This window comes from Ursus maritimus, unplaced genomic scaffold (assembly GCF_017311325.1).
Source record: "Ursus maritimus isolate PB19 unplaced genomic scaffold, ASM1731132v1 scaffold_13, whole genome shotgun sequence".
NCBI classification, from domain to species: domain Eukaryota; kingdom Metazoa; phylum Chordata; class Mammalia; order Carnivora; family Ursidae; genus Ursus; species Ursus maritimus.
In genome coordinates this window covers 16,407,459-16,426,867 of record NW_024423675.1, presented here as the reverse complement: position 1 = coordinate 16,426,867, position 19,409 = coordinate 16,407,459, and the positions used below count along the sequence as shown (strand labels likewise).

Sequence of the window (19,409 nt, the reverse complement as noted above, 5' to 3'; positions counted from 1 at the left end):
TTATGTTTTGGTTGGTTGCCTAGAAAACCAGTTCTTTCCATGGCGTCCTGAATTTATGAATAATGTCATTGTTTGATTCCCTGAAATCATATCCTATCTTAAGGGGTTATCTCTAGATCCGTCCTTTCTTTGAAGCTTCAGATTTGAATGGCCACCTGCCTGATTTACATCATCACTTGCAAGTCTTATAGAATCTCAGATGTCAACATGTCCAAAACAGAGCTTCTGATTTTCCTTTTCAAGCTTTTCGTCTACCTTTTCTCATCTCAGTCATTGGAACTGTTATCCTTTCAGTTTTTTAAACCAGAAACTAGATAATTATTTTTTTATTTTTCTCTCTCTGTCTCTCTCTGACCCTGAACTTGGAATTTATTAGTAAGTTCTGTAAATTCCACCTTCAGAATATATTCTGAATCTCTTAACTTCTCTCCAACTCACTGCAATGACCTTAGTTAACGTTGTTAGTGCTTGTCTAAAGTGCAGTCGTCTCTTAACTGGTCTCTCTGATTTCTCTGTTGTTTGTCTCTCATCTGTCCTTTCCTCAGCAGCCAGAGTGATCTTTTAAAAAAATGAATCCAGTTGGGGCGCTTGAGTGACTCAGCCAGTTGAGCGTCTTGATTTCAGTTCAGGTCATGGTCTCATGGTCGTGGGATCGAGCCCTGAGCCGGACTCTGGGCTCCGTGCTCAGCACAGAGTCTGCATGTGATTCTTTCTCTCTCTCTCCCTGCCTCTTGTCCCCCTCCCCCGCCTCAAAATAAATCTTTAAAAAAATCAGCTTTTGTCACTTTCTGTTTAAACTTTGTATTTAAAATTTCTCAGGCCTCTGTTGCATCAAGTAAAATACATACTCTGCCTTTACCTGTGAGAAGACCTGCATGGTCTGACCCCGGCTTAGCTCACTATGCTTCTGTCACGTCAGCTCTCTCTGAGTTCACCAAATGCAAGGGACTCTTTCCAGCAGGCTTTTCTGCATACTGTTTGTTTTCCCTGAAATGCTCTTACGTTGGCTTTTTATGTGGCTGACTCTTTCTTTATGTTACCGCTTAACTGTTACTTTTTAGGAAGGCAGTTCCTGACCAGTCTGAGTAGGCCTCTCCTCAAATTTTCTTTCACAGCATCACAGTCATTTCTTTTTTTTTTTTTTTTAAAGTGGTCTCCACGCCCATCATGGGGCCTAGCATGGGGCTTGACCTCATGACCCTGAAATTAAGGTAAAGAGTCAGACACTTAACCGACTGAGCCACCCAGGCGCCCCACAGTTATTTCTTTTATAGCACTTTGTATTTTGTAATTGTTTATTTACTTGTTTATAGTGTATCTCTCCTACTAGACTGAAAGCTCAATAAAAGCAGGAATTTTATTTACCATTTTATATGCAATGTGTAGTTACAGTGCTTTGCATTTAGATGCCAAGTGAACGTTTTGAATGAATGAATTGCTGTAATGACAGGTTTGAGAAGAATCTTCTATAAAATAACGGCATGTATAATAGTTAAATATAGGCACGTTAGTGTTGTGCAGAACGTGGATATTCTTATGGTTAGTCTGAGCATAGAGTACTTTTAGAGGTACTTTCTGAGTAAAAGAGTTTTTTAGAAATACTTTCTGTTAGTTTTATATTCCCGTCATTAACTTTTATTTCTTCAATTTCTTAAAGATTTTTTTTTTTTTAAGTAATCTCCACACCCAGTCTGGGGCTCGAATTCACAACCCCAAGATCAAGAGTCACATGCTCCACCGACTTAGCCAGCCAAGTGCCCCTCCCATCATTAACTTTTATTCTAGCAAATATTATAATGATTTCTTTGAACAGAGATAGTTAGGCAAGTCTGATTAAAATTGAAACAAGAAAAGAAATTTATCATTGTAGCAGGATCATAGATATGGAACATGGTTCATTTGTAGGCAGACTTTTTTTTTCTTTAAATTTTTATTTAAATTCTAGTTGGTTAACATACAGTGCAATATTGGTTTCAGGAGTAGAATTCAGTGATTCATCACTTACATACAACACCCGGTGCTCATCACAAGTGCCCTCCTTAATACCCATCACCCATCTAGCCCATCCCTCACCCACCTCCCTCCATCCACCCTGTTTGTTCTCTATCTTTAAGTCTCTTATGGTTTCTTTTCCTTTCTCTCCACCCCCCACCCGCCATATGTTCATCTGTATTGTTTCTTAAATTCCACATATGAGTGAAATCATATGGTATTTGTTGTAGGCATACTTTTATTTGTGATATCTAAATAGGTATACGTTAAACATACAAATTATTCCCAGTGTATTCTCTCTCATAAATAAAAAGGGAAAGGAATGTGGGAAACAGAACAAGTTGACCCTATAGACAAATTAAATTTAAAAAAAAATTAATGGAAGTTTTTATTGGTTGAGAGGTGTTAAGATATATCATCATATGCTTTTTAAAAATTTTTAAATTACATTAGAAAAGTATTGAGATATATAGGAGAAGGAGCCTTGGAAGCAGGGTTTAAATCTCAGCCCCAAAGCTATGTAACTTCAGTCACGTTTCTTGACCTCTGAAGCTTTTGTTCCTTTTTTGCGAAATGGAAATGCTTCTCTCTGGCTTGTGGGACTATAGTGAGAATTAAGTGAGATGGCTTATAGAAAGCATCTGGCAGAGTATTTTGCACTTAGTAAGTGCCTACCGAACTGTAGCACACTTCTTCACTCCTCAGTGAGCACAAAGTATAGTTGTCCTCATTCAGTTTTGTTGCTGTACAAGATTTTCATTTTAAGCAATAGGATTCTTCTTTCACCGTACAGACCTTTTCTTTTTTTTCTTTGTGTTACTTACGTTCTGATTCTGAGCCATATTTAATTATGTAGTGCTTCCGTGAATGAGTCATTTTCAAACTCATTTTGACCTAAAATTATGACGGGAACTATTTCCCAGCCACTTTTTTCCTCTAGGTATTTTGCAGAAGACATAATTCATTAACTTTCTTTTATGTATATACTATAGGCACATAATGATTCCCCCCCACCCATTCCACCCCGATTTTTTTTTTTTTTTGAAGATTTTATTTATTGAACAGAGAGAGGCAGCCAGCGAGAGAGGGAACACAAGCAGGGGGAGTGGGAGAGGAAGAAGCAGGCTCCCAGTGGAGGAGCCTGATGTGGGGCTCGATCCCATAGCTGGGATCATGCCCTGAGCCAGAGGCAGACACTTAACAACTGCGCCACCCAGGCGCCCCCACCCCGATTTTTAGGCACTCTTGTTTTTAGGACTTTTTTTTAGGAGGGAGAGGGGAGAGGGAGAAGCAGACTCCCCGCTGAGCAGGAAGCCTGACATGGGACTCTATCCCAGACATGGGACTCTATCTCAGGACCTGGGATCATGATGTAAGCCAAAGGCAGACTCTTAACCGACTGAGCCACCCTGGTGCCCAGGAGAGAGAGAATCTTAAGCATGCTCCAAGCCCAGCATGGAGCCTGACATGGGGGTTGATCTCAATCCTGAGGTCATGACCTGAGCTGATATCAAGAATCAGACATTTAACTGACAGAGCGACCTAGGCGCCCCTATTTTTAGGACTTTTTTTTTTTTTTTAAAGATTGGTTTATTTATTTTAGAACAAGAGAGTACGAGTGCATGGAGGGGAGGGGCAGAGGAAAAGGGACAGAGAGCTTTTTATTTATTTTTTAAGATTTTATTTATTTATTTGAGAGAGAGAAAGAGAGCATGAGCAGGGGGAGAGGGAGAAGCAGACTCCCCACTGAGCAGGGAACCTGATACAGGGCTTGATCCCACAACCCTGAGATCATGACCTGAGCCAAAGCAATAGTTGGTCGCTTAGACAACTGCACCACCCAGGCATCCCTAGGACTTTTATGTAGTATTTACAAATGCCTCAAGTCCTTAAATTGCTAGATAGATTTTATGTTCAGTGGTATGCTTCCCATTCCCTTAACTGAGTTCTTTAAGTAAAGGTTTGAATGTATAATGATTTTCAAGTATTTTCTGTATCTGGGATAACTTTTTTTCTATTAGGAAAAGCAAGGTTTAGTTAGAGTTATATGGATACAGTAAATTAGCGAGATGTTTATGTAATTGTAGACGTTTGCTATAGAGAAATAGAAAAAGGTATGATTCTGGACATGGGTTTGTAGCTACTGCCCAGCAGCTCCTTTCAATTAGTGGAATTCATAATCAAAGTCATATAGAACAGGCCAAAGACTCAAAATTGTAAACTTTAGAATAGGAAAGATCATTAGAAAATATGGTCTCTTTGTTTTAGAAGTTGTTCCAAAAAATATTGCAGTATTTGTACTGTATGCACTTTAGCCAAGTTTTCAGATCATATTGCTTGAAAGCCTAAAATTTGTAAACTGAAAGTGCGTGAAAAATCACCTCTGAGTGTGTTTCAAAGTACTATAGTTTTCTTATTAAATCGTTGCCAACTTAGTTTCCAGAAAATTCATTGGCATTTCCTTGAAGGGACTATTATCTCAATAAAAAAAAAAAAAAAAAAGAATTGAATTGCAAAGAATACATGTTCATTGAGCAAATTTTTGCAGTTATTTGAACTGGAAAATCTTTCATGCAACACTCTGAGCAGTTTGTTATAGCTTAGTCTTAACATCATGCAGTATTGTAGGTGAGGCACTTGAAACCCTAATCGGGTTATGCAGATTTTATATATTATTTAGCTCTTGTTTCTTGCTTTTAATTTATTTTTGAAATGAAATGTTATCTGATCGTAGATGAGATTTTAATGTAGTTTTAGAAATTACTCCAGTTTCCTAAAAATGTCAAAATAGTATTCTTTTTCCTTCATGCTGATTATCCCTTTTGCTATATATGATAAATAAAATTATTTGGAGACTTTTTAAAAACCATATATATTCAACAATGTCCCAGTTGTACATGGTGGTCTTGTCTATCCATTGTGTGTGATCCTCAATGTATATAGCATATATCCCCTTGCACCTTATACAGTACTCTCTTGAGTACTAAATTGTTTACTCTTTGAGGGCAAACTCTATGTTTGTTTGTCTTGGTGGAATAATATATAGGTGAAAGATTTTGGAATCAGACTGACCTAGATTCAAATTCTGCTCTGTTACATAACTGTTGATCTTGAATAACTCTGTGGTTTTCTCAAGTCATGGTTTTAGCCTCTTGATACTTGTATTAAGCTAAGTAATCAGTATTAAAATAGAGTATTGAGGGAGTGATAGATCTGTAATATCCGCCATCACATTCGTAGTAGGGTTTTACTAACTTTAAAAATTTTTAAATTAAAAAAGTTTAAATTATTTATTGCCGTTTGGTTATAAATTATACTTTATGCAGTGTCATTTTGTGGAAAGGAATGAGTAGGGTTTTTTTTTTTTAGCTTTCTGAGAAATCTGTATGTCTTTCTCTTTGGGAAATGACATACTGTTTTGGGTGTAAGGGTATTGTAGAAAGAGTCTTGGTATGGAAGACAGGGATCTGAGTTCTAGTTTCACCTGTGCTTGAGTTAGTAGCTTTTATCATCTACATAGAAATTTTTGATCAGATACTCTTCCAAACCATATGACTTCCTTGGGTGTTTTGTATAATTAGCTTTAAACTGTAGTGTCTGTGCATCGTAAATTTATTTTTTTATCACCTAGAGTATCTAGGATCAGATTAGCTCACTGAATAATGAGACCTAGAGTCTAGTGGTTGCTGTCCCCAAATTAGCTTCCTCCTAGATGAAAGAATGGTGGTTACTAATTTTACTCTTACTAGAAAGAGAACAAATAGAGAATGGGAATGTAGGTAAGAGCATTGTTCATTCTAGATCAGATTAATTAGCTGTCAACAGAAGCCAAACTGAGCAGGTTGATAAAATGGAGGTTGAAAGCTAGATAGGATTTTTGGGTAATTAGTCCTTACCCTTCCCCCCTTTTCTTATTTTGATATTTGTATTTTCTCCTTCCTTCCTTTTTATTTTTTTGCCAAGTATTAAAGTGACATAAAATATATTCTTGTTTTGAATATTGGAGGGTTTTTTTTTTTGACGTAAGAAGTCTAGAGACTTGAATGGGTGTGGTAGAAAGAGGGTCAGGCTAAAGTTGAGAAGGGGATGATTGAAAGAAAAAAATGGAGCATTAAGCCTGAGTAGTAGCTGCTTATCCCAAAATATTATGATTTATTGAAGGTAATGTGTTTTAAGTTCAATTCTAAGATTTAATAGGTCAGTTTCTTACCTACATAGTGAAGGTGTGCTTTAACATTGGAAAATGTTTTCCTGGATGTTGAGGATGTAATTCAGATCTTTCTTTCAATTTTTAAAAATTGTTAGTCTTCTGTTGGTTCATATTGACTGCCCATAATTCATTGAGAAAGACTTTAAATTAAAAAGATTATTTTTTAACATGGTTTTACTTCTGTACAGTCATGGTCAGAGAGACACAGCACAGATTCTTCTGTTACGAGGAGCTAAGTATCTGTCAGATAAAAATGGAGTAACGCCTCTGGATTTATGTGTACAGGTATGTTGTTAATGTATATTCTTAGCCCTTTACTTTATAATAGAAACCGAGACTGGTAAAATCACTTTTTTTCCTCTGGGTAGTTAGTGTCAGAATTGAATTAAATTGTATGACACTTAGTTGGTGTCCACAGACAGTTGGAGAATTGCTTGGTGTGGAAACCCCACACATTTAGTGTCAGACTGGTGTGTAGAGGAAATAAGTTTTCCATTGGGAACGTTTTTTTAAACCTAGGTAATTTTAAATCTTTCTTTTCTTTTTCTTTTTTTTAGGGTGGCTATGGAGAGACTTGTGAAGTATTAATTCAGTATCACCCTAGGCTTTTCCAGACAATTATTCAAATGACACAGAATGAAGATCTCCGAGAAAACATGGTAATGTAATTGTGCTAGTGGCTTGTAAATGAACAAGCTTTGTTCATGCTTAGCATATATGGCATTTTAAAATGTGCTTAGTAATTTTATTATTACAAATGTTTTAATGATTCAAATTTGCTTATCTGCATATTAGGAAAATATGAGTTATATACTAATAAACTTTGTGTTAGTGTTTAGCCCTATGAGTCTTCCGCCCTCTGGGTCTTTGTTTTGTTTTTAAAGATTTTATGTATGTATGCATGTATGTATGTATGTGAGAGCACACACATGGGCGGGGGAAGGGGCAGGGGGAGAGGGTGAGAGGAAGAATCTCAAGCAGACTCCTCACTGAGCCCAGAGCCAACCTGGGGCTCAGTCCCACAACCCTGAGATCATGACCTGAGCCGAAACCAAGGGTCAGATGCTTAACCAACTGAACCACCCAGGTACCCCTGAGTCTTTTGTTTTTGCTTAAAATAATTGGAATTTTCCCCATAGGTAGAGGGAAATAATCTAAGGGGGAATATCGTAGTATCAATGGTAGTCACTAGTTTGTTGAGCTCCATATTTACAATAGCTTTACTCGGAAAAATTGCAGAGTTTAAACTTCTCTTATATTTTAGAAATTTGGAATTAAATTTCTGTAAATGAACTTCGTGTTTTCTCTTCTATCTATATTTTTATTGGTTATTTACTGGGTGATTTTGAAAAGATTTTATGATATCTCTATATTAGCTTTTGAATTTATGCAAGGCAAAATAACTGTAAAGGACTTGATTTCAGCTAATTGGCTTTGGGATACTTTTTAAACTAATAGGTACTTAATTTCTTGATAAAGTTTAATGGATTATTGTATAATCACATTTTTTTATTTGTAAAAAATTTAGTTACGGCAAGTTCTGGAGCATTTGTCTCAGCAAAGTGAAAGCCAGTACCTAAAGATTCTAACAAGCCTTGCTGAAGTTGCCACAACAAATGGGCATAAACTGCTTAGGTAAGTGTTTCAATATGTAAGCAAATCAGTAGGTAGCAGTATCTGTCAACTTTGTCTCCTTTCAGGCTTTTCTGGGAATAGCTTATTTTGTTGGATGTTTTTGTCAGTGCTAAGATGTTCTGAAAGTTTACTGACTTATTATTGTTTCATTTTAAAGGACTAGAGCAATCAGCTATTACTGGGGGACTTTAGTCTCTCTAGAGAGACTAAAAACAGAGACTTACTTAAGTAGCTTTGGACAAAAGTGTCTAAAATTTTATAAGATGATAGCTTAGATTACTCATCCAAGTAAAATGTACATGAAGAAGAATCAAGAAAGTTTAGGAGTCTTTTTTTTTTTTTTTTTGTCCTTCCCCCAAGAAAATAGTTTAGGAATGTTCATCACTAATTTACAGAACTCTGTGTATGGGCTATTGTTCAGCCTCTCAGTATATCCTCATGATCCCTTATAAAGTTTTTGCCCTAAACTGTCCCCTTCCATTCAGTTCTTTCTTTCCAAAAGATGCTGTGGTTTTAATGGCTCATTGCTATGTCCATGGAGGTCATGCCTTTATATTACTTGTGTTTATATGTATTGCATTTTCCTGCAACTATACTTCACTGTATGTATATGGTTAGCTGCCCCAATTAGGAATAAACAGCCCCAGTTAGGAATAAACAGCAATTTAGGGGCACCTGGGTGGCTCAGTTGGTTAAGCATCCGACTTTTGATTTTGATTCAGGTTGTGATCTCAGGGTTGTGAGATTGAGCCCTGTGTTTGGCTTCATGCTCTGTGTGGAGTCTGCTTGAGATATCCTCTCACCCTCTCTCTCTGCTTTTCACCCTGCTTGCGGGCACACAAATGCACGCTCTCTCTCAAATAAAAAAATCTTAAAAAAGAAATAAACAGTCATTTAGAAATGGTTGATGTGTTTTTTCTTAGCTTATAAATTTGGCCCACTTCTAATTTGGGCGCTTTCCCCTCTGCAGTTTTCTTTTAACTTCTCTTAATACGTTGACAGTCTTAGAATAGGTCACAGTCTTCTTTCATCTCTGTGGTTGCAACTGGAGTTTCTTCCTTCCAACTCCATGCTGTTTCTATAAATCAGCTACATTGTTGGATCCATTATTTTAACCCTTTGTTTCTGTCTTCCTTTGGGCTTTTCATATACTTCAGACCAGAATCACACTCTATACCGTTTACCTAGAAGGATCTTTGCTAGGCCCCTTGCCCTTCATGATACCAGGGTCACCCCCTTGTGTTCTTTTATCCATTAAGTCTTTCTTCAGCATTTCTACTCACTGTACCATTTGCTAATTTTTTTTGAGACTACTTTAGATTCCATTTATTGAATTCATTGAATTTCAGCTTTACATAATGCTCTTGTTTTATTTAGTCATTCCTATTAATCCATTTATTTGATGAGGACTTTCTGCAATTCAGACATACTAAATAAAGGCATGGCTTGGGAGTGAGCCAGACTTAGGTTTAAATCCAGATATCACTATTTGCTGTGTTATCTCAGCAAGTAACTGTTTTGAGTTTCCCTTTATCATCTATCCATATATCTCATACATGTGTCTGAGTGCCTACTATCCACCAGGCCATCTGGTAGGTGATTATGAATAAAACAGATAAGATCTCTCCCTATATTTAATATACAACCTAGTCAGGATTTTATTTCCTTGTTGGAAAATGGTATTAAGTATCTTATTAATGAATTGTTGTAAAAATACAATGATAACGTGCTATAAAGTGCCAAGCATATTGTCTGGCACATGGTAGAGATGATGATGATGATTATATAAATGGAAAATGCCAGAGATAATGATTATGGTTATTATAAATACTCTACATTCCTTCCTTCCTTCCTTCCTTCCTTCCTTCCTTCCTTCCTTCCTTTCTTTTTTTAAGATTTTATTTATTTGAGAGAGACAGAGAGAGCACAAGTGGGGGAAAGGGACAGAGAGAGAAGCAGACTCCCCACTGAGCAGGGAGCCTGACGCGGGGCTCAATCCCAGGACCTGAAGACAGACGCTTAACCAACTGAGCCACCCAGGCACTGCAATACTTTGCATTTCTTATGTTAGAAAACTTACCTGGTTTTTTTCTGTTTCAATCTTTGTCCTATTTTTTGGTTTTCCACAGTAATGAGAAAGCCTATATTTTTATGTATTTATGTTTTTAAGTTTACCTTTAATATTTATTAACCAAGCACTAAGCTAAGGAACATTCAAATACATTATTTCATTTAAATCTCACAGTAATTTGTTATTAGGTAGTTATTTCCTTTGACATATAAGAAAACTGAAGTTTAACCATTTACCAAGCTAACACATAGAAGAACCAGGATTCCTATTCTTACTAATAGAGAGCATATTCTGGGTTGCAGTCTAGCTCTTAAAAGTAACAGGGAGATTAGTGGAATAGAAGTAGAGTGGGAAAAAAGGAGCCATGACCATAACAAGTCTTAAAACTATTTTGCTAACCTGTACTGCCTCACCACTTACAATGCTACTTTCTTTCTTTTTTTTTTTTTTTTTAAAGATTTTATTTATTTATTCGACAGAGATAGAGACAGCCAGCGAGAGAGGGAACACAAGCAGGGGGAGTGGGAGAGGAAGAAGCAGGCTCATAGCAGAAGAGCCTGATGTGGGGCTCGATCCCAGATCGCCGGGATCACGCCCTGAGCCGAAGGCAGACGCTTAACCGCTGTGCCACCCAGGCGCCCCTACAATGCTACTTTCATATGCCCTATGAAATCTGTTAATTATGGCCATTTTGGGGCTCTAGTATCTTTTTCTTGAGATTGGTAGTGAGTATTGGTTATTAGTTTTTTATTAGAATTATTGTATTGTTTACTGTTTTAGGAAATCCTGCATTTCTCCTTTACTCTCATACTTCTGTGCTCACCAGAGGTATGGGTTTTTTATTGCCCACACCAAGAAATTCTTTAGACATCAGCTGGCGTACAGTTTAACTAAGCTTGGACAGTTGTCCATCTAGAGATACATCAGATCTCATAGGTTAAGGGCTCATTCCTACAAGACCGCTCCCACTTTCAGATACCAATTGCAAGTAGTAGATCCCAAGGTTACCCACAACTTCTGTCTGACTTCGCTTCAAATCAGAGGTTCTCATGACCTCCTTCCCCTTGGATTTGGAAGCTCCTTGAACCACATATTTTTGGGCTTTTTGTGGAGGCTTTATCTCGTAGGCATGTTCATCATTAACTGCATTTCCAGGCCCTTTCCTCTTTTTGGAGAATGTGGGGTGGCACTGGAAATTCAAGCTTCTAATCATGGCTTCATCTTTCTCATGACCAGCCTCCATCCAGGAGCCCACTAAGAGTCAGCTCAGTAGAACCAAAGACACTGCTATCACCCAGGAAATTACAAGGGATTTAGGAATTCTGTGTCAGGAAATGGGGTCAAAGACCAAATATTAGAACAAAAGATGCTCCTAGTGCTCTTATCACTTAGGAAATTATGAGGGTTTTAGGAGCTCTGTGCCAGCAACCAGGAGCAGAGACCAATATATATATTTTCTATTATTTCACAACTGCCAAGGTAGAGTCTTAAGGGGATCTCAAATACAAATTATTCCCCCCCCCAGTTTATGTTTCATGGTACTTTTGCAAATTGTCTCCCTTTTGTTTATTCCTTTGTGAATCATTTTGTGTTTCATAACCCACAATGTCATGTGATTTTGGCCAAAAACTTTAATAGAAATTTTAATTAAGGAAACTGATTCAAATATATATTTAGTGACAATTGAGATGTTATTTAGCTTACTTTTGAAAAAATGGATATCCTTTTGTCTGACTGATTCTAGGAATATTTACTAAAGATAATAAATATTTACTGAAGGCCCTTTTGCACATAATGGTGTGTTTCACTAAATAAGTGAGTTATCTTGCTTTCTGTATACTTATGATTAAAGATAAAGATAGTTATCAATGTGCAAATGAACAGAGAAATTATAGCTGTTTGCTTAGTGAGACACTGAATGAAAGTATACTCTTAGATAAACCAAAGGTAAGTATATTGATAGGACTTTGCATTAGGAAACTGATGTTAAAACTTATATATTGAAACATCTCATGGCTTGGGAAGAAGTTATCATTTTATGATCAAGGATATGATTAAGTTTGGATTTTATGATCTTTTTGCTTAATACTAAAGAGATATTTCACTGATTGTAAAGTGAAAAATAACATTTTTTAGATCCAGTGAATCAGCTTGGGAGAAGTTTAAACTGGGTACAGTAATAGAAAATTATTAGATGTATTAAGAATAGTGATATTCAGATTCCACTGTGTAAGAAAATACTTCTTAAGATAACTCATAATGTGTTTCCTAGATCAGTCTTTATATATGTGGTAATTTTGCAGAGGAAAGTCAGATTCACTTCTTTCTCATGGAATTTGAGAGTCATCATAGTTAACTTTTCCAAGAGTCACAATACAATTAAAGAAGGAAATAGTTTCAGCCAAACTACATTTCTATTTTGTCAGTCTCAACAATCTTAGGATAAAATTAGAAGCACTTCATAAAGACAAATATGTAAAAATCAACACAAGCTGATAGTAACTTTAAGATTATTCAATTTGTAAATGTTCTACTGTACATGAACAATTGGTTACTCTTCTGGGTAGAGGAGGGGAAATGAGGTTATGGATGAGAGAAAAGAAAGTTCAGCTTCTACAATTGAGTTGTGTGTTGACTTAAGAACATAATCAACATTTCTATCATTGTTTCTCTGTGAAATGTTCTGAGAGTTCTAAAGACTCAGTGTAATTTACATATACATTTTTGGAAGTGAAAGTTTGAGATTGCCTTAAGTTGGTGCCTCAAGAAACCGTTTTACAGTGGTGCTTTTCTTTATATTTTTATGCTTTGGTTATCGGTTATATACTGGTTGCTTAAACATTAGTAATTTATTCATATGCAATTCAAATAATGTATAGCAACCTCCTATTAAAACATTCTAACCCTATCATGATAGGAATTTTGCTAGTTATATTAGGAAACCCATGGTCAGTATGATGAAAAGACCTTAAATTAGGTATTTTAAGATGCAATTTGTTTTATTCCACCTAACCTGTTCATATTTTAATTTTTATTTTCAGCCTATCTAGTAATTATGATGCTCAAATGAAGAGCCTTTTAAGGATTGTGAGGATATTTTGTCATGTCTTTCGAATTGGTCCATCCTCTCCCAGTAATGGAATCGATTTGGGCTACAACGGGAATAAAACTCCAAGAAGCCAGGTGTTCAAGGTCAGAAAAATACATGATGTTGTTAGGAAGACAGTTGAAAAAGAGATGAATATGACAAAGCATGCATTCATTAGTCAGAAACCTCACAAACTAAGTTTGGTTCATACTCATACCACTTTTTAAGTTAGGCACACCTTTCTCCCTTCATTTCTGTCTAATCAGCAGCAATCTTAAGTGGTAAGTTTTCTGTATTTTTCTTACAACTAACATTTTAATTCCATTAGTGTTGTATTCTAAGGGTAAAGGTATTTATTATTTAATCTACATTTTTACTGGATTATAGGTTTTAAATGTGACAATATGCAGCCATCATGCTTTTTTTTTTAATTATTATTCAGAAGGAAAGAAAATATCTCATTTTTTTCCCTTGTGTCCACTTTTTAAGTTTTTATTTTAATTCCAGTTAGCTAACATACAGCGTTAATGTTAGTTTCAGGTGTACAATATAGTGATTCAACAATTCCATGCATCACCTGGTGCTCATCATGACAAATGCACTCCTTAATCCCCATCACCTATTTAACCCATCCCCTCACCCACCTCCCCTCTGAAAATATCTAGTTTCTATTTAGAGGTTATTATCATGTGTGTGTTATGTGTGTGTCTGTGTATGTATTTTTGAAGGAAAATTACTTTCATTTCCTAGGTTTACTACCAGTTAATTCTTGAGATCACTTTAACGAAAAATCATTGAGATATTTCCTTTCTCCCTCCTCCTTCTCTCTCTCTCTTTCTTTCCTTCTTTCTTTCTTTCTTTCAACATTTTATTTATTTGAGAGAGAGAGAGCATGTGTAGGGGGTGGTGGCAGGAGGGCAGAGGGAGAGGGAGAAGCAGGCTCCCCGCTGAGCAGGAAGCCCGAAGGGGCTCCATGCCAGGACCCCGAGATCATGACCTGAGCTGAAGGTAGATGCTTAACCAACTGAGCCACCCAGGCACCCCATATTTTCTTGAATTATTTTTTATTGCTTCAGCTGCTTCCTATAAGGCCCAACACAATGTTGCTACCCAAATTAAATTACAATTTTATAAATTAAGCAAAGTGAAATGGCTATAATTGCTGTTGTTAAGGCTTTTTTGTGGCATTATATTTTTAAATAACTCAGATGGACAAGTGTGTAACTTTATAACTGTTTTCATGTTATTTTTTTAAAAGTAATTTATCTTAAGAGATTTTCATAGTGGGGCGCCTGGGTGGCACAGTGGTTAAGCGTCTGCCTTCGGCTCAGGGCGTGATCCCGGTGATCCGGGATCGAGCCCCATATCAGGCTCTTCCGCTATGAGCCTGCTTCTTCCTCTCCCACTCCCCCTGCTTGTGTTCCCTCTCTCGCTGGCTGTCTCTATCTCTGTCGAATAAATAAAGAAAATCTTTAAAAAAAAAAAAAAAGAGATTTTCATAGTATACAGTTTGCTTTTGGGTTCACAAAGGTTTATATTTCTTTAGTCTTTTGAGTATAAATATAGGTTATCTCTCCAGAAGTGATAAAAATATTTTTATGTGCCAGTTCCTCAAAAACTAGTTAGGATTAGCAGCTTTACTGCCTGTAAAATTTGAAGTAAAACTAATGACCTATGCTAAGTGATTCTTTTCTTCCATAGAAATTTTTTTTGGCAGACATTTACAAATAAGTGCTTTTGTAAGCATTTTGACACTGGTAGATTCCTTAATAACCTGAAATAGGTATGATAGGCTTTTAGAAAGGTATGTGTCTTTCATCTGTTTGTCTGCTTCAGCGTTTTTTAAAGAATTAGTGTAGGAAAGAGTTTTCAGCCGTGTGTGTGTGTGTGTGTGTGTGTGTGTGTGTGTGTGTGTGTGAGAGAGAGAGAGAGAGAGAGAGAGAGAGAGAGTGTGTTTATTTTTCTTCCCTTTTTTTCCCCTATTGTGCCACCTCCTGGAAAAAGTCAGTAGTACATCTTGTAATTCAAATTTTGGCTTTTCACATACCACTTCTTCAACACTAGTTTGGAGTGATAACTTAATGTCTTTGCAAGATTTGAATCTGATTATTGATCCACTCTTTGTCAGGGATGTTTTAATTAAGTTTTGCTGCTTAAACATTCAAATTACATGCAGTCGTTCTTAATGTATTCTGGTGTGGCCCATGCTGTTAGTTACTGAATCTAGGCTTGATTTGATTTTCTGCTTATCCTTTCTACTTATCTATAATGATGAATAGTAAATCAAATCAGGTGTAGATACAGTCACTGTTACCCAAATTGTGTGTAGATTATATTTACTATTGTCTGATTTTTTGTTGTTATTAAAATTTAAGTCCACCATGTGTTTGCTAATATCAGAAAATAAGTAATGTGCTAATTAGTAGCCTCTGTATAGGAATTTAATGCATGATTTAAAATGTTAGTTTTCTATGTAGCTCATCAGTAGAGGTATAAGAGAATAGAAAAGGGTGTCACTGGTTTTCTTTGAGCTTTTATGAAATCTAAACTCCGTTTCGATTGTCATATATCAATGATGTATATAATATAAAAAGTTGTTTTTTTTCTATTTTATTTCATTTGTTAGTTTCTTTTTTTTCTTTTTTTAAGGTATTGTTTTCTGCATCGTTGACAGCTGCTTTTACCTCTGACCACTTATTTTCTCTTAAATTTTGACCTTTCACTTCGGTAAAATATTTTTATTACAAAACTCACCTGATTTTTTAAAACATTAGGTGTTACTATTAAAAATTCATAGTCTCTTTCATATAATTTTATGAATTAAGTGTAGACTGAAGGATGACAAAATGATCTGCCCTCCAACTTATAAAGATAAAAAATAGAAACTACGTTGTCATCTATTTATATAAAGTCTTCTGTTCATTGTAGGGTGATTCACAGTTGTAAAGATCATAACCATTTCCTGAGTTCCTGCAATGCTAGACTGGAAATACCATTTTAATTTTTACCACATTTTGTTTAAGGTAGCAACTGATCCCTACTTTCCATTTCATTAACTAGGTACTCTAACATGTCACTTTATTGTTAGGATTAACTAATGGGTTTTCCATTAAGAATGAGTGGGTTTATAGGCCATGTGGTTTTAGTAGGTGAAATTGTTTAACATCCTGTTATTAGTTTTCTGATTTATCTTAGAAATCCTTTAAGTTAATCTTAACACTTAGCCATTTTTTTCAGTGTTAAGAGATTTTTATCTAGTGCCTTGGGAACTTGGGGGGATCCAAAGGAAATGTAGTTATGATTATTGAAGCAGTGTGAGCATGGGGAAGACAATTTAGGCTTCCTGAATCTTGATGTGCTCTGTGTGTGTGTGTGTGTGTGTGTGTGTAGTAAGCTGTGACTGTTAACACTTTCATAGAGTTATATAATTGGGAAAATTTGGAAGCCAGGAAAGATTGAGAAACTTTTAACTTTAAAATATTATCTTTGGGTTATAACATTTGACATTATCAATTTGAGAATAGTCAGACTAACAGAAAACTTCAGGATACTATTTAAGAATTTAAGTTAGTAATACTTTCCTGTCAAATTTGTATCTCACTTTGCCAAATGGATCTTAAATTTTTAAAAATTGTCCAGCAAGTTTGAGATTATATGTTATAGTTTTGAAATAGATCTTAAAATATTTTGAGAACTGTGTATGATTGTCATAGCATTGTTACTATGTATAGAATATATTTCTGTAGTGAAGACCATTCAATAATATGAAATGAAGCAATATTTCACAATGCTAAGAAGCCTACTAATGGCTTCCATATTCATTGACTCATTTTCCATAGTTATTGTTTCCATAGTCATTTTTTTTAAAAGATTTTATTTATTTATTTGACACAGAGAGAGACAGCCAGAGAGAGAGAGAGAACACAAGCAGAGGGAGTGGGAGAGGAAGAAGCAGGCTCCCAGCAGAGGAGCCTGTTGCGGGGCTCGATCCCAGAACTCTGGGATCACGCCCTGAGCTGAAGGCAGACGCTTAACGACTGCGCCACCCAGGCGCCCCTGTTTTCCATAGTCATTGACTCAGTTTTCAGTAATAGTTGATATATATGTTGCTTTGTATCTTATCTAAAGTTTTCTATCATTATTATTTATGGATATAGAAAACATCATAGATAAGCTTTGCAATGTTTTATTTTTAATTTTAAAAATTTATTTGAATCCTTTTTTAGCTGCTACCACAGTTAGAAATTGAAGTTATTTTCACAATTTTCTTTTTGGTATTCAGGCATGAACTTTCTGAACAAATCTTCAAAGGGACAAGTCTCTTGGTAAAAATACCTCAAGGTTGGAATTTAGTTTTAATGCATGTGTGAATGATGAAAGAAAAGATAGGTAAAAAGAGAAAAGTAAAGAAAGGCCTAAGATGACTTACTACTTCTTTTTTTCCCCTCATTCTCTTTTAATTTTTGCTGTGTTCCTTTGCTGAAAACTCTTTCTAGAACTATCATTTTTACACAGATCTGGGTTTAAAAAAATATTTCTGGATTTTTCAAAATTTGCCTTTAATTTTTACACATTGCCAGTCTTTAAAAGTAGGACTGCTGTTGGTTCAGGCTCAGTGCTCTCATCTGTGTGAGCAGCGGGTATCATTTCTTGCCTTAGGCTTCAGCTTGATCCAGTGTGTTGATTTTCTGGGTTTTAGCTCTTCTCATTTAGAGGCCAATTATTTCTTTTGCCTTTTGTTTCAAGAAGTTTTACGTTACCACCTGTTCTTTCTATTTTGGAAGTTTATTTTGTGATGTAAAACTAAAAGTTTTGCTGACATAAAAAGTTCTTTTTCATCTTTTACAGTGTGTTTAATGTTTTGCTCCTGAGGAGAATTAAGACATTTTCGGTGCACGTCGGTGTTTATGGCAGCTGGTGCTTCTTACCCTTCCTTTAAGCAGCTCAGGGATCCTGAATCTCTCAACTGCTGTGCCTAACCATGGAAAAGCTCTCTTTGGGGGGGGCAGGGGTGCTTATTTCATCCTCAGAGAGAGTATAATTAGTTTCTCACTCTGCTTACCTGTTACCTAGTATGTACTAACTAAATATTTGTTGAATGAAGGAAGTAGGTTTTTGTTGGTGATAGTAGGGACTTTTTGCTTTATTTTATTTTGTTTTCTGCTTTTTGATTTAATGTTACAGTGAAGAGTTCAGGCTGATGTAATTGTTTGCAAATTCAGTAAGTCAAATATTCTCAAAAAGAGAATGTTCTGGAAACCTGAAGAAAGGCTGAACATACAGCAGAGGAATTTGTTAGAAAATAATTGTAAAGAATTTCCTGGAAGAAAGATTACTTAAATATTTCCTAAACTTCCAAATATAGTTGTGGAATCTGTTTCTATGAAGTAAGATTTTAATATTTTAATCTTTAAAAGTAACATTTCTTTTGGTTGAAATATTGTAGGCATGGGTCTTTCTGAAGCACATGGTCTAATTTGTAGCATTCTGTGATCCTATAAGAAACAAAAAGTAGGATTAACTTTTACATTCATTTGCAGAAAGACAATTTATATTCTCAATAGGAATATTTAGCACCTGGGTGGCTCAGTTGGTTAAGTGTCTGCCTTTGGCTCTGGTTATGATCTCGGTGTCAGTAGGAATATTTAAAATAGCGTAGGAATGAAGGAGCATTTAACTGGTATCCTTGGCCGCCCTCCCCCCAACTGTTAATTTTTATTTGGGGTTAAAAATGTTTTAGCAGGTCTCCCCCCCCCGTTTTATTGAGATATAACTGACATATAACATTGCATAAGCTTAAGTTGTACAGTGTGATAATTTGATACATGTGTGTATTACAAAATGTTTACCACAATAAGGCCAATTAACATATCCTTCACTCATATTATTACCATTTTCCTGTTGTTATGGTGAGGACATTAACGCTTTACTTTTATAGCAGCATTCAGGTAAACAGTACAGTATTGATAACTAGTTATGGTATTGTGTATTAGATCCCTGGTAGCATGTCTTTTGTGATAGTATTTCTCCTTGTTAGAAATTACTGATTATTAGGGATGATGCATATATTTCATCTTCCTTAGTACTTAGTCCTTTTGTAGCTTTCGCGATTACATAATATTTTAAAAAGGAAATTTCATTTGCTGTTAATTTACAAAAGACATTTCATTATTCTTAAAAGGAATATTTTAAATAGTGTGGAAATAAGCAGTTTACTCTCTCCCTCCCTTTTTCTTTTTTAAGCTGTTACTCTTTAGTTGGAATTAAGAATTTGCTAGTCAGTATTTGATATTTACTAGTTATTAGAGATTGATTTTGTGTATATGTGCATGAAAACATGTATGTTATATATGTACATATATTACATACATGTTTTTAAATTTCTTACCATAAATTTTTAAAATCTGTGAATT

General features: G+C 35.6%; 1 protein-coding gene across 2 annotated transcripts in view; it reads left to right on the top strand.

Moving 5' to 3' along the window:
• HACE1 (HECT domain and ankyrin repeat containing E3 ubiquitin protein ligase 1) overlaps positions 1-19,409 on the top strand; it is a 100,829-nt gene that overhangs the window by 34,303 nt on the left and 47,117 nt on the right. For both annotated transcript variants that reach the window (XM_040627573.1, XM_040627576.1), the window contains 4 exons: positions 6,391-6,487; positions 6,760-6,861; positions 7,731-7,837; positions 12,950-13,100. In XM_040627573.1, coding sequence (XP_040483507.1) covers positions 6,391-6,487; positions 6,760-6,861; positions 7,731-7,837; positions 12,950-13,100 — 457 coding nt within the window. The remainder of the gene's footprint in view (positions 1-6,390; positions 6,488-6,759; positions 6,862-7,730; positions 7,838-12,949; positions 13,101-19,409) is intronic.